Raw genomic sequence first — 24,151 nt, 5'->3', positions numbered from 1 at the left:
ACCAAAGTACGCAGGCCGGACTATATTTTGAAAAGGAAAAAAAATGAACAAATTCCTATGCCCCACAAATAACCCAGAGATACATTTTAAATAAAAGTACACATTTGATAGAAGAATGGCAGATGAAGATGATGGATTTTTCGGAGCTAGACGACCTAACCGGAAGAGTCCGCGACCAGAAGGAGGAGGAGTATCAGGAAGATTGGATCAAATTTAATGATTACTTAGTTAAATATGTTAAGTTAAACTAACTGAAAACAGCTTGCAGATACTTAATTGGCGTAGGATTTTATTTAAGGTAAATTATGAATTAATATGTTTAATTTCATAATGTGAAGATCTAAGGATGTTAATGTTTAAGTTAAATTATTTTAAGAACTATGATTTGGAAAACCGTTAAAAGGACATGCAATGAAATTCAACCAAGGGGAAGTGAGTAAGTCACTTAACAATGTTAATAAGCATAATTATTAATAAGATTATGATTTATGTTTGTTTGTTTGATGTGTTTGTTTGTTTATAATGTTGTGAAAAACCAATAAAAAATTTTGGAAAAAAATTAAATAAAAGCACACATTCTACTCATGTAAAAGCACACTGATTCCCGGACCTACCGCAGGCCGGATTTAGAAGGCGATTGGGCCGGATCCGGCCCCGGGCCTTAGTTTGCCTACCCCTGACTTACATCATAGGAGCCTACACAACACAAAACACTGTTGCTGTATGTAGGTTTTATTTTATTTGGTTCTTATATTTTTTTAAAAATGATTTTTATTTAATTTTTAAAGGTTACATAGGTAACAACAAAAAAACCCACCCAATTAAACAACAAAAAAAAGCAATACATAAAAACAAGTCACATCAAAAGAAAAAGATAAAAAATGGAAAACAGACAAAAAACAAGCAAAAAAAATAGAATCAAGAGAAAAAGAAAAATGAAAAGAACAAATCAAACCTTTGCATAACTTTCCTTCTTTAACTTATTTCCTTGACCTCCTCACACCTCCCCTCTTGGTATTCTGATTCAGTTAGATATTCCAGCAAATCCTTCATCTTTGTTTTTATCCTAATAATTTGGTTCTTATATTTTGGAAATGTACATCCACTTTGTGTTTTCCTTTAATTTTGGGGGAGGCTCCCAAGAGAGGGGAGCCCTAAGCCAGAGCTTGTTTAGTTTTCTACGCAAATCCGGCGCTGGTTGCAGGCGGAGAGGGGGCTGCCACCCCCTCGCCCTCTCCTCCCCAGGCTCGTTTGCCCGGGCGGCTCCCTGACTCCGCCTTGTCGCCGGGGCACCACCCGCTTCCCCTCCGACCGGTTTTTTTGCACGGTCACCTGACCCAGTGGCGTAGCGTGGGTTGTCAGCACCCGGGGCAAGGCAAGTAATTTGCGCCCCCTAACCCGTGGATTTGCGCCCCCTAACCCTAACCCCCAGATGTTGCGCCCGGTGCGGCCGGCCCCCCCTGCACCCCCCACGCTACGCCACTGACCTGACCCGCCCGCCCGCCCCTCCGGCTGCGCTGCGCCGCATCCTCCGCATCCTCCGCTCGGCGGCACTTCTCCGCGCGCTCGGCTGGCGACCATGGCGGGGCTCCGTTGCCCGCTGCTCTCCCTGCTCGTCGCCGCCGCCGCCTCCGCCGCCGTGTGGCCGCAGCCGCAGTGGCTGCTCCAGGCTGCCCAGGGCGGCTGCCGCCTCCGAGCCCGGAGCTTCCGCTTCGGCTATGCCGACTCGTCGGCCGTGGGGCCCGGCTGCTCGGTGCTGGACGAGGCGTTCCGACGTTACTGGGCGCTGCTTTTCCTTCCCGGACTCGAAGACGCAGGTCAGGCGGGGTCGGGGGGCTAAGGGTGATTTTCAAGGAGAAGCACCGCTCTTCTTTCATATCTGCACGCTTTGGCATCCCGGACGGGGCTTGCGGGATTTGATTGCCGAGGGGAACTCTGTGCATGCCCAGAGACACGCCGCTTCCTCCCTTCCAAGCTGGGGAACTGAAAGCTCCGAGCGCGGCCGAGACTGACCTCTGTTTGTAGAAAGCATTGCACCCAGCAGTTTTATTTCGGTTTTAAAACTGTGAAAAGTATGCAAAGGATTTCTTTTGAACTCATTCTAATAAACTAAATATTATGGTACAAGGTGCTGCTGCTGTTTGGGATGTGTGTATGTGTAGGGGGAAAAAAGAGTATCAACACAGTCATGTGCATTATTTTAAAATGTACCACTACACTAATAATGCTGCTGTCCAAAATAATGCAAGTCATGTTTATTTAGTTGCATTTCTAAGACTTTTTTTCTGGCCCCCAGGACCCTCTGTAGGCCACGCCCCTTCACAGTCCCTACTTTGCACCCTCCTTGCATTGTTTTTGCTGTTGCCTAACTCAAATGAGTCCTTGAACTCTGGTTGTACCTCTTGCAATAAATTGGGGGGGGGGTAGCAACTAGCTTGGTATACAAAGGTCAATTTTAAACTTCTTGCTCTTCCCGCATTAGCCTCTGGCCCAGCTAGAACGTGGTTCATTATTTGCCTTCTGAACAACAACCTCAGGGCAACGTACCCTAAAGATAATGCAAAACAGTTAAAGGCACAAAAACAGCAAAGGTGTTTCAAATAGAAGTAGAGCCATACAAAGCAGACATTCGGGCAAAGACCCATGCAGTTGGGGAAACTTGTTGGAACTTGTTGTTTCTGGAATGTATGTAGGTAGTAGTGGACACCTATTTGACAATGACACCTGCCAGAAGATCTCAGGATGTTTGAACGAGCAGCATCAAACACCACGGACAGGAGGTTTCTTTTATTTCAGATAATAAATTGCATGGACAAGCAAAAGAAAAATGTGAATTAAAAACTCATAAATCTATGCCTAAGACACATACTCTTTACTATTGCAATTCAATTTTATATTGTATCACCATCAGTACAGTTTTGATACAATGGTCACCATATTCTCAGCCCTAACAATAATTTTCATAATATTGTAGGGGGAGGGGGGAAATAAGTGTAATCGTTGCCCAAATTCATTGACAGGTGTTTCCTGTGCTAGCAGAGACAATGATTTATCTGTGATCTTTCATTTGTTCTTTCTTGCTTGCTTCAATTGTGTTTCGCAGGGAATGCCCACTCTGAGGACCCCTGTAATGAGCTTCTTGTGAGTGTCGCTGAGCCAGGGTGTGATGGCTACCCTTCGCTGGACTCCTCAGAGAGCTGTAAGAGAACCACCTCCAGAGCTGTGTGGGCTACTGTGTTTGGGCAACTGTGCTCGAGAGCTGGAAAGTATTGCAAGCAGGTATTGGTGGCGCTGTGGTCTAAACCACTGAGCCTCTTGCGCTTGCCGATCAGAAGGTCGGCGGTTCAAATCCACACGATGGGATGAGCTTAAGTTGTTCTGTCCCAGCTCCTGTCAACCTAGCAATTTGAAAGCACGCCAGTGCAAGTTGATGAATAAGTATCATTGTGGTGTGAAGGTAAACAGCGTTTCCGTGCTCTCTGATTTCCATCATGGTGTTCTGTTCCACCAGGAGCAGTTTAGTCATGCTGGCCACATGACTCGGAAAGCTGTCTGTTGACAAAGGCTGGCTCCCTCAGCCTGAAAGCGAGATGAGTGCCGCAACCCCATAGTCGCCTTTGACTGTACTTAGCCATTCAGGGGTCCTTTACCTTTACCTTTTGCAGCAGACATCACTCACTGAATGCTGAATTAGTTTGTTTATTTCAGAGACTGCCCAATGTACTTTAGGAAGAATAAGAGCAGGGGAGATCAAACTGAGACCCTCTAGATATGACTGAACTTTTCATCTCATCGCTGACCTCTTGCCATGCGGGTTGGGGTGAATAGGAGCTGAAGTGCCAAACATCTCAAGGGCACCAGGTTGGGGAAGACTGGCCAAATTGATGGGAGTGAACTTTTGTTGCTGCTGCTGCTGAACATTTGGGAGTCAGGAACCCTTTCTAGGCTGCTGATAATCACAGTATAGATCCCCTATTTGCCTTCTGCTGACCCCTGCTATAAACCTAGAAGAACAGACTTGTTATCTATCCGAGGTTCCCTATATACAGTCATACCTCGGGTTACAGCTTCTTCAGGTTGCGTTTTTTCGGGTTGCGGACCGCCGAAACCCGGAAGTACCGGAACGGGTTACTCCCGGGTTTTGGCAGTCACACATGTGCAGAAGTGCCGGATTGCAACCCGCATGTGCGCAGACGTGGGTTGCGAATGCTGCGGGTTGCGAACATGCATGTCACACGGATCACGTTCGCAACCCGAGCGTCCACTGTACTGGCATAATTCTGAGTGAGGCTACATTTTAAGAAGTCCTAACAACTCTTTCGTTTGATGCTCTTTCAGATAAGCTGACCGTTTCAGATGAGCAGATGCTTCTGACAGCACAAACTGTATGGGGAGCTCTCAGAGGTAAGGCAAGTGAGCTTTCCCACGGTCCCTCTTCCTGGGTCTGTATAAGCAGAAGGTCCATAGTTCAGTGGCTGAGCATCTGCTTTGCATGCTGCAGGTCACAGGTTCAATCCCCGGCCTCTGCAGGTAGAGAGAGACTCCCTGCTTGAAATCCTGGAGAGCCACTCCCAGCTGGCTGAGCTTAATGGGCAAATGGGTTGACGTAGTAGAAGACAACTTTCTACGCTCCCCATGTTTTGTTTTGAAACCATGTACATTTAAGTTGATCTTGCCTTGTTCCACAGGGCTGGAGACCTTCAGCCAACTTGCCTGGAGAGACGATGATGGGGCGGTGAGTGAATATGGATCTTCCATGGTTGGTGATGTTGACGTAATGCATCTGATTGGCCACTGTGAAAACATGAAGGACCATTGGCCTGATCCTGCAGGCTCTCCTTTCTCTGCACTGGAATCACAGAACATCTGAATTATAGCCCATGGGATATTCTTCCCCACCTCTACCCACAATGAGGCTCAGCAGGGCCAGCTGAAAAAACGGCTGCAGAGGCTAAGTTCAAGAATGCCCAGTTCCTGAGTCAAGTGGGTTGCATTTCACTCCCACACCATGCCCTCTGCCAGCTGTCATCCTTTCCCTCAGGCAAGGGATTTGAGATGACAGGGCAGAGGAAGTAGCTGCTAACTTGTGCTTTTGGGGTGTTTGATTGGACTAATCCAGCAAATACCATTTATTTTCAGGGCATGCCCGTCAGAAGACCCATGCTCAGATGTGAAGAGAGATGTGAATCAACAACATTGGGTGGGGTGGAAGGAAGCTTCAGGTTTGGGGAAGGCTGCAGTAGTAAAATCTGGCCTGGGCCCTGGGGAAGCTCTTTGCCATCGAAGGGTTTTGGAGACTCTCCTGACTGTTGTTCATCTTCTCCCCTGCACAGTTCCGCATAAACAAGACAGATGTAGTTGACTTTCCCCGCTTTCCTCACCGAGGTCTGCTGCTTGATACGTCACGCCATTACTTGCCTTTGAGTGCAATTCTGGAGACACTGGTATGTGAATTTGGCTTGGGGCAACAGGTGTCGCTAGTCTTTCTGGAAAACTTACGAGTCTGGTTCAGATGATCATCCAAATCAGAAGTGTAGAAACTGTGGTCCTCCAGATTTTTCTGCTCTATTGCTGACACTTACTAGTAATAATCAGAGAACCCTTTTGGACTTTTTTTTTTTAATGTAAAAAGGAAAATGAATTAACCTGTCTTGAGTTGGAAGATTGGGGAAATTTTAGAGGGATGATGCGAGTTGTAGTCGCAACACCCAAGCTAGAGAAACACTGCTATAGAACCTAACCAAAGTTACCGTATTTTTCGCTCTATTGGATGCACCGGACCACAAGACGAACCTAGTTTTTAGAGGGAGAAATCAAGGAAAAAAATAATATTTCCGCCCCCAGCCCCAAAGAGCAACGGACAGGTTGTGTGCAGCCTATCCACTTCTCCCAGAGCTTCTCGGGGCTGCGGGGGAAGCCCGGGTCCCCCCCCCCCAGCCCCAAAGAGCAAAGAAGCCAAGACAGTGAGCAGGATCCATCCCACTGGCTTTTCTTGGCTTCTGCCATAGCCACGCAACCTCTCCAGCCAGGAGCTAAACCTCTCCAGCGCGGCTAAAGAAGAAGCCAAGGCAGTGAGCACGATCCATCCCACTCGCTGCCTTGGCTTCCTCTTTAGCCTTGCGCAGCGGGATGGATCGCGCCCGCTGTCCACCGGGGCTGGACTAGATGACTCCTGGGGTTCCCTTCCAACCCTGCACTTCTATGACCTCGGAAGGTGTTGGGGGTCTCCACCACTGGAGGCTTTTAAGCAGCGGTTGGGGGACCATCTGCCTGGCGTTCTTTAGCTGTGATTCCTACATAGTGAGGGGGCTGGGCTAGATGACCCTCGGGTGGCCCTCCCAACTCTATACAGTCCTACAATTCTGCAGCAGGAGATCCACAGCCACTTCACGCAATGCCCACTCCCAATTTTCATTGGAGAGAGATGTGGCTTCAGTGTCTAGGTAGGTACCCCCCTACCTGCCACTCTTCCCCCACCCCACTTAAGCCGAGGGAATTCCTGCCCAGAGAAGCTCCTAGGTGAGGCAAGGGTTAAGATCTACCTCTGGTAAATGGCTTTGTATCCCCCCCTCTTTCCCTTTTCTCTTCTTCTTCTATGCTATTTCCTTCTTTTGTGTTTTGTTTAATCTGTTTTTATTGTATACTAAAGTAAAAGCTGCAAAGTTTCCTTTTTTATAATATCCCCCCCTCCAAACTAAAATGTTAATCTAGATAAAAACACTGATCCAGAGGAAAAGAAGGGGGCGGAGAAAAGAAGAAAAAAGAAAAAGAGGTAGAGATAGAGAGATTTTTAAAAAGTTGGCTTCTTTCGCCTTGCGCAGCCTCCCGCGGCTGGAGAGTTTGCGCAAGGCTAAAGAGGAAGCCAAGGAAGCGAGTGGGATGGATCGCGCTCGTTGCCTTGGCTTCTTCTTTAGCTTTGCGCAGCCTCCCCCGGCTGGAAAGGTTGCGCAAGGCTTTTCTACGAGGAGGGAGAAGGGACTGACTGGCCGCGTCAGTCCCTTCTCCCTCCTGGGGAAAAGCCCGCAAGAGCTGCGCGAAACTTGTGTGCGGCTCTTGGGGGCTTTTCCTGCCTGCCTCCCCCTTGCATTCGCTCCATAGGACGCACAGAGTTTCCCCCTTAGTTTTTAAGACAGAAAAAGAGCGTCCTATGGAGCGAAAAATACGGTACTCCTGAAACGGGCCAAGATCCACTTGCCATGATCTCTGCAGGCCTAATATAGTGCAACAGGGTCCTGCAATTCCGCAGTAATCCCAGTTTTAGCCTGAAGAATGAGAAGCGGTTAAAACTGGGAGGAAATGCACGTGGACTGGAATGACCCCAGCATGGCAGGAAGTGAATCTGCTTTAAAAAACAGTGCAGAACCCTGCTATCTCTCTTTAGAAATCTGCTTCTGACTGCTGTGCCTGTAGACTCCTCCCTCACCCACAGACCCTGCTGCATTTATACACGTTGTGTCTGGCAGCAGATTGTCTTGTGACGTAGCGCTCAGCACCAGAGGAAAGGGTCTAGGATGTTCCTTTTCTGCAATGTTTGGGTTTAATTGCATCCATGGGTTTATATATGGCATAAAACGTAAAAAGGAAGGGAGGGAGGATTAACAAACGAAACAGAACCCCTGAGAAAGCCTGGGCAAACTAAAGCAGTTTTGCGTGGTCCTGAAAAGAAAATGCAGGCTTCGCCAGGCAAATCTGCCTGCGAAGGGAATTCCAGTGACAGGGGCCACAACTGAAAAGGCTCTGGCTTTAGTCACCTGCTTCGCTTTGGAAGACTTGTGGGACTGGATAAAGCATAACGTGGAGCCTCTGAAGTCTCTCTGAATAGTCTTAGTAATTGTAATAATTTATATATTAATGTGGGATGTGGGTGGCGCTGTGGGTTAAACCACAGAGCCTAGGACTTGCCGATCAGAAGGCTGGCGGTTTGAATCCCCATGACGGGGTGAGCTCCCATTGCTCAGTCCCTGCTCCTGCCAACCTAGCAGTTTGAAAGCACCTCAAAGTGCAAGTAGATAAATAGGTACCACTCAGGCGGGAAGGTAAACAGTGTTTCCGTGCGCTGCTCTGGTTCGCCAGAAGTGGCTTAGTCATGCTGGCCACATGACCCGGAAGCTGTACGCCGGCTCCCTTGGCCAGTAAAGCGAGATGAGCGCCGCAACCCCAGAGTCGGCCACGACTGGACCTAATGGTCAGGGATCCCTTTACCTTTACCTTTTATATATGAATGTAGACCATGTTGGAGTAGAAAGGTGATTTCAGACATGGTTAATGCAGGGATGGGGAACCTGTCGCCTTCCAAATTTCGCTGAACTCTGAGCTCCCGTTGCTCCTTGCCAGCATGCCTTTTGGTCAGGGATGATGGGTACTTCGGTCCAACACCATCCAGAGGGCTCCAGGTTCTCCCCATCCCTAGGTTTGTGGGTGGGGAAGACGTCCTGTGACAAACAGCACCCAGGGTACATCTCACTTTTGGGACCCCACGTGAGCTCTGCAGGGCTGCTTCTTGAGAAAGCCAGCCAGCAGCTGTTGCTAATAAATCTCTCAGGACTGTGTGTGCTGCTCTCCAATTCCCTAGGATGCCATGGCCTATAACAAATTCAACGTGTTCCACTGGCACATTGTGGACGACCCATCCTTTCCGTACGAGAGTGTGACATTCCCAGATCTCAGTCAAAAGGTAAGTCAGCACAAGGAGTTTACCAAAGTTTACCTTAAGGACTTGGCAAGGGACTTGTACATGACCTCCCTTCTCACCCCTGCTTTTGTTTAGGAAATTCTTGGGAATACAGTGTTTGTGTTGAAACCTAATGCTTGTGCCCTTCTGGAAAACTGCAGCGTTGCGTGCATCTGAAGTATACAGTGGTACCTCGGGTTACATACGCTTCAGGTTACAGACTCCGATAACACAGAACTATTACCTCGGGTTAAGAACTTTGCTTCAGGCTGAGAACAGAAATCGTGCTCTGGTGGTGCGGCGGCAGCAGGAGGCCCCATTAGCTAAAGCGGTGCTTCAGGTTAAGAACAGTTTCAGGTTAAGAACAGACCCCCAGAATGAATTAAGTACTTAACCTGAGGTACCACTGTATTTCCTATCTTGTCCTGGTCTTGTTTGCTCAATGGGAAACTGCCTTTCTGGGGCTGGGGCCAAGGATTGGCTTGGTCAAGCATGTGTTAAGTGTCCATATCTTAGCAGGAGACCCATGGCTGAGCTCCCTGGACCTGCTCCTCCTCTTATAGAAGCATGGGATCATAGTTGGAAGGGACCCTGAGGGTCATGTAGTTCCAGCAATCTGCAGTGCAGGAATCTCATCCAAAGTATCCATGACAGATGGCCATCCAAACTCTGCTTAAAAACCTCTAATGAAGGAGAGTCCACAACCTCCCAAGAGAGAGTGTTCCACTGTCAAACAGCTCTTACTGTCACCCCATTGAAAGAGGTTGTCCATCTGCCTTTTACCTGGACCTGCTAAATCATGGTGCCACTTGGGAGGAGTGGTAGATGCCACTGCCTCCTTGCTTACCGGCTCTCTGCCTGACAAGTAAAGCAAGTGGTAGACAAAATGTAAAGGTGACGGTTTGACTGGACGGTTAAGTCCAGTCAAAGGCAACTATGGGGTGTGGCGCTCATCTCGCTTTGGGCCGAGAGAGCTGGCGCTTGTCCACAGATAGCTTTCTGGGCCATGTGGCCAGCATGACTAAACCACTTCTGGCACAACAGAACACTGTGACGGAAACCAGAGCGCATGGAATGCCGTTTACTTTCCTGACAGAGCGGTACCTATTTATCTACTTGCACTGGCGTGCTTTCGAACTGCTAGGTTGTCAGGAGCTGGGACAGAGCAACAGGTGCTCACCCTGTCCCGGGGATTTGAACCGCCAACCTTCCAGTCAGCAAGCCCAAGAGGCTCAGTGGTTTAGACCACAGCACCACCGGCATCCCTTTTTTAAAAGTAGGTGTTAGCAATGAGGAACAGGAGCAGCCCGAACAGCTGGTGAAAATGGCAGTGAAGGTACAGACTCCTAGAAGGAGGATGTCTTTCCCAAAGAGTCTCCAAAGCCTGGAGTTGGCGCTATGCTTGTCTTTCTTTAAACTTTTGAGGGTGAGCAATATCTCTGCCAGGCTGAAGGCCCCATCTGCACTATACATTTATAGCGGTATCATACCACTTTAAACAGTACTGCCCCCCCCCCCGAATCATGGGAACTGTAGTTTTTCCAGGGTGCAGAGAATTGTTGGGAGACTCACATTATCTTCACAGAGCTACAGTTCCCAAAGTTCTCTGGGAAAGAGGGATTGATTGCTAATCCACTCTAGGAATTGTAGCTCCGAGAGGGGATTAGGGGGTCTCCTAGGAATTCTTAGCACACTTAACAAACTACACTTCCCAGGATCCTTTGGGGGAAGCCATGACTCTTTAAAGTTGTATGATATTGCTTTAAATGTATAGTGCAGATGGACTAGGTGAGAATTTTGAATAATCCACTTCTCTTAGGGACTCCAGCCTAGACACAATTTTAACAAGACTTGTAGGGCAGTAAGATGTTGTGACTTTGTGCCTTTCCAGGGAGCCTTCCACCCTACCACCCATGTGTACACTGCCAGAGATGTGAAGACAGTGATTGAGTATGCCCGGCTGCGTGGGATCAGGGTGATTTCCGAATTTGACACTCCTGGCCATACTCTCTCGTGGGGTCCAGGTAACAGCTGGCCTGCAGCGACCAGCTGAATGGCGTACTTAGTGGTTCTTGGAGCCAATGTATATTCTGAGTCTAGAGTTAGGATCTGGACACAAACGAAAACCACCTGGCTGAAAGAGGTGTGCTAGATATGTAGCTCTTTGAGCCAGGTGCTTATATGACTCTTTCAGTGTGTAAATCTAATGTATTTAACATTATTTGTAACATCTAATTTCTTAAAAATCAGCAGTGGTACACCACAGGGATGTGTGCTAAGTCCCTACTTGTATTCATTGTATACATACGATTGTGTATCATCTGACCCATCTACTGCAATTATTAAGTTTGCAGATGACACCACCATAATGGGTTTAATAACAGGTGGAGACGAATCAGCGTCTAGAGGGGAGGTCCAAAAAATATCTACATGGTGCCAAGGGAACAACTTGCACCTTAATATCAGCAAGACAAAGGAGATGGTGTTGGACTTTCGGAGGAAGAGAGGAGAACTAGCCCTGCTGTACATCGGGGAGGGCTGTGTGGAGAGAGTCTCTTCCTTTAAATTCCTAGGAGTTTATCTCAGTGAAGACCTTACTTGGAAAATCAATACAACCCAGGTGGTTAAGAAAGCCCAACAGAGACTGCATCTCCTCAGAGTACTGCGAAAGAACGATGTCAATCAACATTTGATGATCTCCTTCTACTGCTCCACAATAAAAAGTGTCCATTCATACTGCATCACAGTGTGGTACGATGGTTTGACATCATCTGATAGGAAGTATCTACAGAGGGTGTTGAATACAGCACAAGATATTATGGGCTGTCCCATGAATCCGCTGGATGAAATAGCGGAAGATTGTTGCCTCAGTGAGGAAAATTCTCAGGGATGATTTACACCCTGGCCGGCACTTTCTTGATCTCCTGCCCTCGGGCAGAAGATATAGAAGCATGATTAGTCGCACCAACAGGGTAAAGAACAGCTTCTATCCGTGGGCTGTTAGGCTGCTGAATGAAAAGATAACAACAGGGCAACTGACTTTCGGGTTTGGTGGGTGTGCGTCAGTAAACGAGGGGAATTAAGACTAAGAGAGCTGAGGGGGGGGTGCTCGTGTAATCTCGCTGTAAACAAGTTGTACAAGTAAAGTATTTCAATTTCAATTTCAATTAAATGTTCAGCAGTTAAAAGGCAATCTGTCCAGCGGGATGATAGTCCTTCCAAGGTGCCTTGATTTGTGTGTTTCATGCGTACTTGGGAAGCAGGAAGAACTTTCTTCCATACTGCTAGAATGCTTGAATGTAGGGATAGGAAACCTGTGATGCCCCAAATGCTGGACTCTGAATGCCCACCAGCCTTGTGCAGCGTGGCCAGTGGTCAGGTCTGATGGGAGCTGCGTATCGTTGTGGTTTGGCCCACTTGTTCGTCATGTAGAGCAGGGCTAAGGGATATTTTTTGGCTTTGTAGATCAGCTCCTGGTCTCCCAGGCCAAATTTGAAAGTTGGGCCAGGCCACTCACCTGTCGATCACCTGACGACACAACAAAGCCCTGAAGTCGGGAGTTCAGAACAGCACTCAGAACTTCCAGAAATGTCAGCGTGGAGCTTCAAAGCACTTGAGGCTTCAACTTTGCCACCTGCCAGTTGATGGGCAATAGAGCTGCCGCCCACTTTCCCTTGTCAATGCACAACCAAGAGTGCATTTTAAGGCTCTAGATCGAACACTGGCAACCTCACATAGGAAATCAGGTGTGAAAGAGGATCGGCACGGTTTGAGGTTAACAGCCCCGCAGGTCAAATTTGAACCCCTGGTGGGCCAGGTTTAGCCTGTGGATCTGAGTTCCCCACCCCTGCAAGTAGAACATTGAATGTTTTAGGCTACCATCCTAACCCCATTCCTGGGAGCAGGCCCCATTGAATTCAGTAGGCCTTCCTTCTGAGTATCATCAAAACAGTTAGACGGGACCCCAAGGATCATCTAGCCCAACCCTACGATGCAGGAATATGCAGCTGGCCCATACAGGGATCAACTGAGCTAACTGGCAGGTATATAGATTCAGGTAGGTCGCCGTGTTGGTCCGACACAGTCAAAATAAATAAAAATAAAAAATTGTCCAGTAGCACCTTAGGGACCAATTACGTTTGTTCTGGGTACTGTATAAGCTTTCGTGTGCATGCACACTTCTTCAGATATATAGACATGGTTAGGATTGGGCTGTTAGTGAATTGTAACTTTCTGCATGCTATTCTTAGCTTTACAAGTCTTTCCATTGGGTCCCTTTTGGCAAAGGGGACCAGTGCCTCATCTTCTAGGGCCACCCATGCAGAGCTTGCTTTTTTCTTTTGTCCACTGCTCCATGTGTTTAAGCAGACTCCCTGCCACCCCAATCCAACCCCTGCCTTTGTTTTTTGTTTGTTTTTTCTCATCTTAGGCATCCCAGGCTTGTTGACTCCCTGCTATGTGGGCCCAAATCCCTCCGGAAGCTACGGGCCAGTCAACCCCATCCTCAATACAACTTACCAGTTCATGGCCAAGTTTTTTGCCGAAGTCAGTTCTGTGTTTCCAGACTTCTACATTCACCTGGGAGGAGATGAGGTTGACTTCACATGCTGGCAAGTCTTGATTTCTTGGAGGGATCTGGAGTGGGAATGACAGGGAGGTGGGGGAAGGAGAGAAGCTGGCTAGTTTCAGTGACCTGTGTCTTCTGGGATAATAGTTTTGTTGTACATGTACAGCTTTCTTGCTGGGAACCATAAGTGTTTCTTCTCTTCTCTCTTCTCTCTCTCTCTCTCTCTCTCTCTCTCTCTCTCAGTTTTCTTGGGAGATGTTGTGAATCTTTCAAAAACTCCTCCACCCATCATCAGAATTGCTGAAACTCTGTTTGGTCCTCCCTTTCTGACTTCCCTATCCCATAAAATTGACTAGATAAATGCATCCATGCAAGCAACAAATCAATGACTCATATTTTTAATATGGAATTGGCTGATTGTGTTACTCCAAAAGAACAACAAGTCATAAAACAAGCACAATATATTTACATGCCCATCAGATACAGTCTCCCTTTCCATCTCTGTTACTTTCCATCAGACTACATATCCGGAGCATTTTAATTATAGATATCCACAAGAAAGGCAGATTTTCCTGACCAGTAGGCATGCTCTGCCCATTGTTTTCAGGTTTCTTCCTGTCATCTGGAGTGGCTAGAATCATAGAGATATATAGTTGGCAGGGGCCCCAAGGGTCTTCCAGTCCAACCCCCTGCAATGCAGGAATCTCAATGAAAGCATCCATGACAGGTGGCCACCCAACCGCTGCTTAGAAATCTCCAAGAAAGGAGAGTTCACAACCTCCCAAGGGAGTCCGTTCCACTGTCAAACAGCTCATACTGTCAGAAAGTTCTTCCTGATGTTTCATCAGAAACTCCTTTCTTGTTACTTGAAACTGTCCTACCCTCTGGAGCAAATCATGCTTGCTTAAAAAAGAAATCAAAATCAAAAGGGATTCTGCTAAAAGAAAGGGAGGATTCTACTTTGTATACTGCAGTTCATTGTGATTACGTACTAAATCACCCAATGTGTGCAGGATGAGAGGCCCATTCTTGTTTTGATTTTTGTTGACCCTTGGAGAAAGCCATTCAGAGCCTTTGGTGGGTGCTACCTGTTCTGTGGTTCCAATCTGGCTGCTCTCCTTCCCATGCAGGAAGTCTAATCCAGAGATCCAGGCATTTATGCAGAAGATGGGGTTTGGCGAAGACTATACCAAGCTGGAATCATTCTACATCCAGAGGTAAGGACCGTTGCTCTCAGTTGCTCAGGGGCTTTCACAGAGCAAGAGCTGTAGGGACTGCTGCCAGATGTTGGAAGATCACCCCGGTCTTCCAGGTGATGCTTCTCGTACAGGTGCATTCCTCTGCTTTTGGCCTCCCCAGGGAAACGTAAATAAAAAAATACTTGCAGAGACTATCAAAACTGATCTCCCACCACCTCTCCAAATCTCAAGATATTTACCTAAAGTCCTTTTTGGTTTTGCCCCTTTCTTGAACTGTTTGGAGAACTGATCCAAGTTAGGTTGCAATTCTATACACACTTATCTGGGAGTAAGCCCCACTGAAGTCGGTGGGACCTACTTCTGAGTAGCTGGGATTGACTAGAAGCACTTGAGCCTCTTCTTTCTCTCTCCTCCAGTTGCTTTGGCTTTCGGCACAGTCTCTGGAATGTAACCCCCACATAAGTTGTGGGCTTACTGTGTGGTTCCCCAATTTGTTCAAATAAGAAACTATGGTTACCACTTTTAGAACAAACCATGGTTTGAAGTTAATAGCCTGACATTTTCCAAAGCTGGTGATTACAGTTTTTCAGTTGGACCAGGTGGGCAACTTATTAATTAATTGCAGCTCGTGCAAAATAAGGAGCAAAGGTGCTTTGCTGACTCATTCATATCTTGGTTTATTAAGCTAAGATATGACTATCCAAGCCAGCTTTTTGAGTTGGGAGTGCAAATGAAGGAACACAGGAAGGTGCCTTATCCTGGGCCAGTGTTCCCTTGAGCGTCCGTCAAGGCTGCGAACAGTGGCACTGTTGTGGCTTCCAGTCTGCTTCCACTGCGCCAGTCTGCTTCTCCCGGTTACAGCAGAGTGTCATGAGCAGCAGTGTGCCTGTGCGGAAGGAATCTCAGCCATGCAGTAAAACTCTTGTACAGCAGCTTCCTCTATTCTACAAAGCTTTATTGTACAGCAGCAAAACAACAAACCAGCCAGGAGAGAGCAGAGACATGATGCTTCTCCTATCGCAGCCAAAACAGAAAGTAAAAACATTCACATCACAAAGTACAATACCCGTATGCAAACACCCCCCCAGTGACAGGACGTCATTCCCCCTGAGCTGTTAACTCTGTAAGCTCTGGGTATCCTCCCAGTCAGACCATTGGTCCATCTAGCTCAGTGCTGTCTTACACTGACTGGCAGCAGCTCTCCAGGTTTTCAGAGAAGAACCATTCATCACCCCTACCTGCAGAAGCTGAGGACCTTCTGCATGCAAAACAGATGCTCTAGCACTGAGCTATGGCCCTTCCAGGTACTTTGCCTGGAATATAGGCAAAGTAGCAATAAATGGGAAGGATGGGAATCACCTCCTTTTTTCAGTAGTTCTTTCTCTTTACTCCAGGCTGCTGGATATAGTCTCCTCCTACAACAAAGGCTACGCGGTATGGCAGGAAGTTTTTGATAACGGAGTGAAGGTGAGAAGGCCTCTAGGTGAATTTCCAGCTGCTGTGTCCTATTCACAACTTTCTCTCCCCTCCACCAACCAATATATGGATCTGCTTCTTGCATGGTGCAGCAGAAATTCTCTCCCCCCCCCACTCCTGCCTTCTCTTTTATGTGGTCAGTGGGGCAAAAGTTGTGGCAGCAAGATCTGGTAGCGGAGCAATTGCAATGTAGGAAGAATGTTTGCATAACTGTGGATCCCTCTGCCCCTCTCCCCACCAAATGCTGCTGAGCAGGAGTGTCGTTGAATTTGCAACCTTCCCATATACAGTGGTACCTCTGGTTGGGATGCTTTCCGGAGCCCCGTTCGCAACATGAGCAGAATGCAACCCGTGTCTGCATGTTCATGGGTCGCGATTTGCCGCTTCTGCGCATGCACATGCGCGAGCAGCGAAACCCGGAAGTAACCCTTTCCGGTACTTCCAGGTCGCCGCGGGGCGTGTCCTGAAAGAAAGTAACATGAAGCGGACCTAACAAGAGGTATGACTGTATTCCTTCTCAAGGCAAAGTACCTGGAAGGGCCGTAGCTCAATGGTAGAGCATCTGATTTGCATGCAGAAGGCCCCAAGGTCTATCCTCAGCATCTACAGGTGGGAAAGGGTGTAGCTTGGAGGGGTGTGTGGCCTGGGGAGGGTCCCAAGGGCAAGGTAGAGGGGCCTGGAGGGCTGCATTTGACCCCTGGATCAGAGGTTCCTTACCCCTGGGCTGGGTCAAGGTCGCAATTACGTTTCTGAGAGGCCAGAATAAGAGCCATTTCCCCATTGGCACATCCCCACCATGGTTGCCTGGGCTTCTGGCTGGACTGCTGTATCGAAGCACATCACTTAGGGATGAATGAATCTTTCATCACCTACAAGTCTCATCTTGGCCTTGCTGCCTGAGACCAATGGCACCTAGAGGGGCACTGATTCCTTAACCCAGGGCCTGCATGAGTTGGCAGCCAGCGGAGCTGAGAGAATATCACAAAAGGTGTGCTTGATCTCATGCGCTGCTTGGCTCTTTCTAGCTGCCACTCGTCTGCAATGCTGCTTCTCTCCTTCCTTTCTCCCAAAGCCGCTTTGCATTTCTGACCCACCTTTTGTTCTCTTTAAGCACTAAGCTGTTCTGCTCTTGCTCTAAAGAGGAATAGGTTGCCACTGTCTGTCCCGTTCAGGCTGTTCCTGTATTACAGGAGTGCCTGGAACATTGAGCTTTGCATGCAGCCTGTGTGTGTTTGGTCCCTTTGGCTCACCTTCTCCTTGTTTTGTGTTCTCATTTTGTATTTTTCTGTGGTGAACTGCTCTGGGATCTCCGGATGAAGGAGAGTATAGAAATATTAATATTAGGAATATTATTAGTAATAATAATAACAGTTCATACATATGAGCCAATCAATGCATGCATATCAATCACATGGTACATCTGATTAAGCACATGCTACACATCTGATGAATGGTGATCCTGGGGTATCCTGGGGTGTGCAAGAGTGTTGGGGTGGGGATTTTGTCAGGATCACCGTGGTGGAGAAAGCGTTATCCCCTCTCTGGTTTCCTTATTATTTTTTCTAATTCATTACTGTTTTCAATTTAATTTATGCATTGCTTCCCATGGAACATGCCAGAGTGATTTATGATACAATAAAGGGACACGGGTGGCGCTGTGGGTAAAACCTCAGCGCCTAGGACTTGCCGATCGTATGGTTGGCGGTTCAAATCCCCGCGACAGGGTGAGCTCCCGTCGTTCGGTCCCAGCTCCTGCCCACCTAGCAGTTCGAAAGCACCCTTAAGTGCAAGTAGATAAATAGGTACCGCTTTATAGCGGGAAGGTAAACGGCGTTTCCGTGTGCTGCGCTGGTGCTGGCTCGCCAGAGCAGCTTTGTCACGCTGGCTACGTGACCCGGAAGTGCTGGCCCCCGGCCTCTTAAGAGAGATGAGCGCACAACCCTAGAGTCGGACACGACTGGCCTGTACGGGCAGGGGTACCTTTACCTTTTTAAAGAGATATACAAAACTCAAAAAATTAAAAAATTGTCTAGTAGCACCTATAGACTAAGTTTGTTCTAGTATAAGCTTCCGTGTGCATGCACACTTCTTCAGATACGGATGGACTTCCATTTCATGCAGCTCAATGTGGTGCCTTCCATGATTCTAGATTCAGGTAGGTAGCTGTGTTGGTCTGACGCAGTCGAAATAATAATAAAAAAATTGTCCAGTAGCACCTTATAGACAACTAAATTTGTTCTGGTAATACGCTTTCATACGCGTGCACACTTCTTCAGATACCAGATATATAAGGTATATAAATATCAGATACATAAAACAGTTGCAGATATAAAAAGCAGTCAAAACCATTGTATATAAAAAGCAATAAGAAAGAAAGCAACTCTGCAGGTTGGAACAACAACAGCACCTGCTTATAAATTCAGTTCAAGTCCGGTGCAGATAGCAGCTGGGATAAAGATCTCCATTTAGAATGGCTGTAATTCACGTGGCGTCACTGTTGCGGCTTCCCATGATTCCACGGCTGCCCTGCTGTCTTAACTGAACTCAGGGCCCTTCCCTGGTCTCTGGTCTCTGACGTGCTTCCCTGCCTTGCTTCTCTTTTGGGCAGGTGAAACCTGATACCCTGATACACGTGTGGAGAGAGAACGCGGGGACATACCAAGCAGAAATGGCTCGCGTCACCAAAGCCGGCTACCGGGCTCTTCTCTCTGCCCCCTGGTATCTTAACCGCATCTCTTATGGACAGGATTGGATGGCGGTTCACCAGGTGGAGCCATTGGCATTTGAAGGTACGTTCCTGCTGTTGGCTTTCCTGCCATCTTGGGTGCTGTGAGGCAGAGAGGTTGTGAGTCACCAGGCCCGCAGGGTGTCAGCCCTTGCGTGTGAAGCCCTAAATGGCTTGCGACCCAACCACCTAAGAGCGCTTCCCTGAGTCTTGACCCCCTCAGGCCCTATGATTGGCAGGGGAGGCCCTGCTAGTGGTGGCACCGCTGGGTGTTACCTTGTTGGCACAGAACAGGGGCAGGGCCTTCTTGGTGGTGGCTCCCCATTTGTGAAATGCCCTCCCTCATGTGGTGCGTCTCTTTCATCATCAGGAGGTAGTTAAAGGTATTCTGGTTCACCCAGGCAATTTATTATTATTATTTATTAAAGATTTTATTGATTTACAAAAGTGTGCAATGTCTCTCTCTCGTATTTTTTTTCCATGTAACATTTTTACAAATCAGTTTTATTTGTTGAGATATTAGGAAGAAAAAGGGGAAAGAGGTGGAGGGGCGGGAGATGGGTGGGGGTGCGGTCGGGTGGCGATGTTTCTATTTTACTTACTATATGTAGGGTTTGGTGTCAGCGTTGCTTGTGCAGGTTCTCTGCTGTTCACTTGTGTTCCTTTGGTGGTGAGAGAGGTTGGGGTTGGCCTGGGGTATGGCTGCTCATTTGTGGTTGGCTGTGGTGGTCTTTGTTTTCATGTGTGAGTGGGGTGGGTGGGAGGTTCACCCAGGCAATTGAAATTAATGGTTGTGAGGGTATGTGACTGTTTTTAGATGTTGTTAATGTTTTAGATGTTATTGTTTTAAATACATTTTTTTGAAGAATACATCTTGTTGACAGGCAGCCCAGAACAGAAGAAGCTGGTGATTGGAGGAGAGGCCTGCATGTGGGGTGAATATGTGGATGTGACAAACTTAACCCCAAGACTTTGGTAAGATCAGTGGTCTCTGATGGAGGCCCTTCTTGAGCTCATTTGCCTGGTTGGAATGTGTCCTTGACGCCTCTGGCTTCCCAGCAGGAGAGAGGGGCAGCCAGGTTTGCTGATGATACTAAGCTGGTTCAGAGTTGTTAAAATACAGAAAAAAGAGATAGTGACAAGACGCAAAAGGACCTCTCCAAACGCATTTAGGCGTTAAAATGGCAAATGTAATTCAGTGTAAACAAGTGTAAGGTAAAGGTAAAGAGACCCCTGATTGATTTCTGTCCTGGACACGGAATGAATAAGCAAATAGTGACAATTTCCGCTCCTGTTTCCATTTTGGTCAGAATTCTCACGTTCCAAGCAAGCGTGCCATTCCTTAAGCTTAACCTAGGAGCCTCTCTCGCCAGGTTTCAGTGCTTGCTCCTCAGCTGTGACTTATTTTCACCAGCCCTGTCATAGTTTCTGACGTGAGGGCTATGTTATTTTATTTCCTCAAGGCCTAGAGCTGGGGCTGTAGCAGAGAGACTCTGGAGCAACGCAACAGTCCGAGATCTGCAGGATGCATATAGGAGGCTGGGAGACTTCCGGTGCACCCTCCTCAGGTAACACCCTCTGCTGGGTCCTCTGGGAAGTTTCTTTTGTACCCGTGGCTCTCAAGAACGGACGTGCAATGTGACCGTCGCATTTAGCCATGGAGAGTGAAAAGGGCCGGACGAACCTGTGAGCTGTAGCTGGATATACAAAGGCCTTTGTGCTTGATGTCCTGAGATTTCCATGTACCTCAGGCAGCAACCTTGTACGCTGTGGTGGGGAACTGGATCTGGCCATATGTCAATCACCGGCTGTGACACCAGGCGACCTGCTTTGGTCCTTACACTGTTTGAAATCAAACCGTGTGGGTAAAGGCACAGTACATTGCAAACCTTAGCAACCAGCTGATTGTCAACGCTTGCAGAACATAGATCGGTGGTGCCAGCAAACCTGCTTTTGGCCAAGCCCCACCTGTAACTGCCTTGCTCCTTGTATTTTTTGCCAGGTGCAGGGCAGGTGGGCATGGCTTGGCCAATAAGGTGGATGCTGTCTTGTGTGCCTGATAGGGAGACCAGGCAGGCCTTGTTAAGCTGCTGTCCATGCTTGACTGGGAATCATAGAATTACAGAGTTGGAAGAGACCTGAGGATCCTCTAGTCCAGGGGTCGGCAACCTAAGGCACATGGGCCACAAGCGGCCCATGGGGGTTGTTTAACCAGCCTACGAGCCGCTCCCCGAACCAAGCTACCTGCTTGGCGAGTCCCCGTGCGCTGTGCTAAACTGGCACAGCGCAGCACGGGGACTCACTTCCACGTCGCTGGAAGTTACATCTGCGCATGCACAGATGCTGGAAATCGCAAGCGTGTGCGCACAATCCAGCCCACAGAGGGATCTCCACTGGAGTGAACCGGCCCAAACGAGGTAAACCTTGCTGACCCCTGCTCTAGTCCAACCCCCTGCAATGCAGGAATATGCAGCTGTCCCATACTGGGATCGAACCCGCAACCTTGGTGTCATTAGCACCATGCTCTAACCAACTAAGCTTTCTGAACTTAAAAATGGGAAGCCTAATGCTGGTGGTCAACAAAAGCGGTTTAAAGACTCTCTCAAGGCAAATCTTTAAAAATGTAGTAGAAACACCGACAACTGGGAAACACTGGCCTGCGAGCGCTCCAATTGGAGAACAGCCTTTACCAAAGGTATCATGGGCTTTGAAGACACTCGAACTCAGGATGCAAGGGAGAAATGTGCTAAGAGGAAGGCACGCTTGGCAAATCCACACCGTGATCAACTCCTGCCCAGAAACCTATGTCCCCACTGTGGAAGGACGTGTGGATCCAGAATTTGCCTCCACAGTCACTTACAGACTCACCGTTAAGACCATGTTCATGGAAAACAAAACTCAGCTACGAGGGAACGCCAAAGAAGAAGAAGAAGCTCTAACCAACTGAGCTATCCAGGGAATAGGTCCCATTCATTTAAGTTGGACTTACTTTTGAGGAAGCAGGCATAGTGCAGTGTTAGCACGGTTCCCAAACTCTCTTTGCACAGTGAAAGAAAACTAAGAGATTTGCTAGATCAGAGGAAAGGCTCACATAATCAGTTTCCAGCCAATTGCCTCCGGGAAGCCCACAATATCATTCAATAGTTGGACATGTAGGCTCAGTTTATTTATCAGCCGCAACTAACAAGAACATAAGAGCCGATAAGAAATTGCAAGAGGGGACAGTGGCTCCTTTGCTCGAATCATGCTCGCAGGTTTCCCACAGGTATCTGGGAACGTTGTACTTTCTGACAGCGACCAACGAGATGCTTCTAGGATGCCCCCAAGCTAGAGCGTGAAAGCTCCTTGCCCCCATGTTGATTTATTTTCAGAGTAGGCTACCTCTGAACTTTCCCGCTCTTAATGCAAGCAGCTGTCAGTTGCTAAAAGGAGACCTCCATGTACAGTGGTGCCTCGCAAGACGAAATTAATCCGTTCCGTGAGGCTCTTCGTATAGTGGTTTTTTCGTCTTGCGAAGCAAGCCCATTGACAGCTTAGCGGATTAGCGGTTTAGCGGCTTTTAGCGGATCAGCTGATAAGCGGCTTATCAGCGGATCAGCTGATCAGCGGCTTAGCGGCTTAGGAAAAGGGGAAAAAAGGGAAAAAACCCGCAGGAACTCGCAAGACATTTCGTTTTGCGAAGCAAGCCCATAGGAAAATTCGTTTTGCGAAGCGCCTCCAAAATGGAAAACCCTTTCGTCTAGCGGGTTTTCCGTCTTGCGAGGCGTTCGTCTTGCGGGGCACCACTGTACCAAGGAATGGCTGCTGTTGGTTTAGAGCAGCTGTGGCTGGACTCCTGATCCCATCTTCCCTGGTCCTTGGCTATTCTGGCCAGGAGCTGATGGGACCAGGAGTCCAACAACATCGGAGGAGCCCCAGTCCTTCCCACCCTTGCTTTTCAGAGACTGGAGCAATAAAAGATAGACAAAATTATAGCTCAGTTGGTTAGAGTGTGGTGCTGATAACGTTAAGGTTGCAGGTTCAATCCCTGCAAGGGACAACTGCATATTCCTCCTGCATTGCAAGGGGTTGGACTAGATGACCCTTGGGTCCCTTTCAGCTTTACAGTTCTGTGATTCAGTGACTCACCAGAATCCAAGTAAAGCATGTTTTCCAGCACATGTTCTCAGAATTCCCTGGTCTCTCTGTGGATTGACAGAGGGTTTAAAAAAAGCTTGAGGGGTGTCTTCTGAACGCTGTTAGTATGCAGTATGCTGACGTGTGTTTTAATTTCTTTTTGCACAGTGTTGATTGCATTTGTCTTTTGAATGTTCTTCGATCTCTGACGCTTATGGATCATTTTAAATGTTCTTAATTTTTTGGTAAACTGCTTAGAAGCTACAGTGGTACCTCGGGTTAAGTACTTAATTCGTTCCGGAGGTCCGTTCTTAACCTGAAACTGTTCTTAACCTCAAGCACCACTTTAGCTAATAGGGCCTCCTGCTGCCGCTGCACGATTTCTGTTCTCATCCTGAAGCAAAGTTCTTAACCCAAGGTACTATTTCTGGGTTAGTGGAGTCTGTAACCTGAAGTGTATGTAACCCGAGGTACCACTGTATATGTAAATATTGTGAAATGAAAAAACAAAAGCGCATCTTCATTGAGCATATTTAATTTTTGTTTTGTTTGTAAAGCAGTGTGATCTTCCATTGATATGCTTTTTCTTCTTCTTTGTTGCAGGCGAGGAATCCGGGCAGAGCCACTGTTTACAGGATACTGTGACTATGAATACAATGCCGTTTGACTTCTACACCCTCGTCCTGTTCTCTGCCATATCAGTTATGGCCACTGTAGGCATGGAGAGGGTAGCACTGATTTAGTACTCTTTTCAATAAAAAGTTTCAATTATTCATCAAAGGGAAATCAATCCACTGTTGATCTTGGGTCTTAGCAAAAAAAGCCCACACCATTTAAAACAATAATGATAATAAAAATCAGTTAAACAGACCTAGAGGTCTACTGGACTCTATGTATATTATGTGTGAATGTTGTGGGGGAGGTCTGAACACCCTCCACCAACCCCCACCCCAAAAACACAATCCCCCTGCAAGGATGGCCCACAGGGGATATCTGCCCAAGCCCCCACCAAAAATAATAATTCTAGAGCTGTCACATCACCAAGAGAGCATCCTTACCAGCCACTGAGCCCCCCTACAGTTATTTCTACTTTTTCCAGGGCCTAAAAAACACTGTTAGACTCTGGGTTTCCAGCTACGTCACGAATCAATGGTGGTTGCTCCTCGTTGCCCTCCGCGGGCAGCAGGGAGGTTCAGGCTGGGGAAAGCCAGGATTTATGAGGTAAAAATCCTGACACTGTTCCCCAGTGGGGTCTGCGGAGCTCACTGCAGCCCGCTTAAGCCCATGTATGCTAACTTGAAAGGCAGAACAGGTGTGACCTGGGCCTGTGTCCCTGCCATAGATGAGCCTCCGTCTCCGACATGATTTCTGGTTGGTTCTTCCATAATTTGGAAAAT

At 47.7% G+C, this 24,151-nt stretch overlaps 1 protein-coding gene across 1 annotated transcript; it reads left to right on the top strand.

Moving 5' to 3' along the window:
* Positions 1–1,564: 1,564 nt before the first annotated feature.
* On the top strand, positions 1,565–23,622 carry HEXA (hexosaminidase subunit alpha). The gene is made up of 14 exons (XM_081839027.1): positions 1,565–1,817; positions 3,104–3,199; positions 4,339–4,404; positions 4,689–4,735; positions 5,334–5,444; positions 8,573–8,674; positions 10,563–10,695; positions 13,101–13,285; positions 14,373–14,455; positions 15,832–15,904; positions 18,522–18,702; positions 19,523–19,613; positions 20,102–20,206; positions 23,358–23,622. The coding sequence occupies exons 1-14, from the start codon at positions 1,580–1,582 to the stop codon at positions 23,419–23,421; spliced, it is 1,575 nt and encodes a 524-aa protein (XP_081695153.1). The 5' UTR covers positions 1,565–1,579; the 3' UTR covers positions 23,422–23,622.
* Positions 23,623–24,151: the final 529 nt, after the last annotated feature.

This window comes from Podarcis erhardii (assembly GCF_964252035.2).
Source record: "Podarcis erhardii genome assembly, chromosome: 14".
In the NCBI taxonomy this organism is placed as follows: domain Eukaryota; kingdom Metazoa; phylum Chordata; class Lepidosauria; order Squamata; family Lacertidae; genus Podarcis; species Podarcis erhardii.
The sequence above is the reverse complement of the archived record's forward strand: the minus strand, read 5'-3'. Positions and strand labels throughout refer to the sequence as shown.

Bases quoted from the DNA above. Each gene is read 5' to 3' on its own strand.
- HEXA (XM_081839027.1), top strand. From the start codon at position 1,580: ATGGCGGGGCTCCGTTGCCCGCTGCTCTCCCTGCTCGTCGCCGCCGCC. The intron at 5,445-8,572 runs GTATGTGAATTT...CCAATTCCCTAG, and splicing joins GTGCAATTCTGGAGACACTG to GATGCCATGGCCTATAACAA. The intron at 20,207-23,357 runs GTAACACCCTCT...TCTTTGTTGCAG, and splicing joins TTCCGGTGCACCCTCCTCAG to GCGAGGAATCCGGGCAGAGC.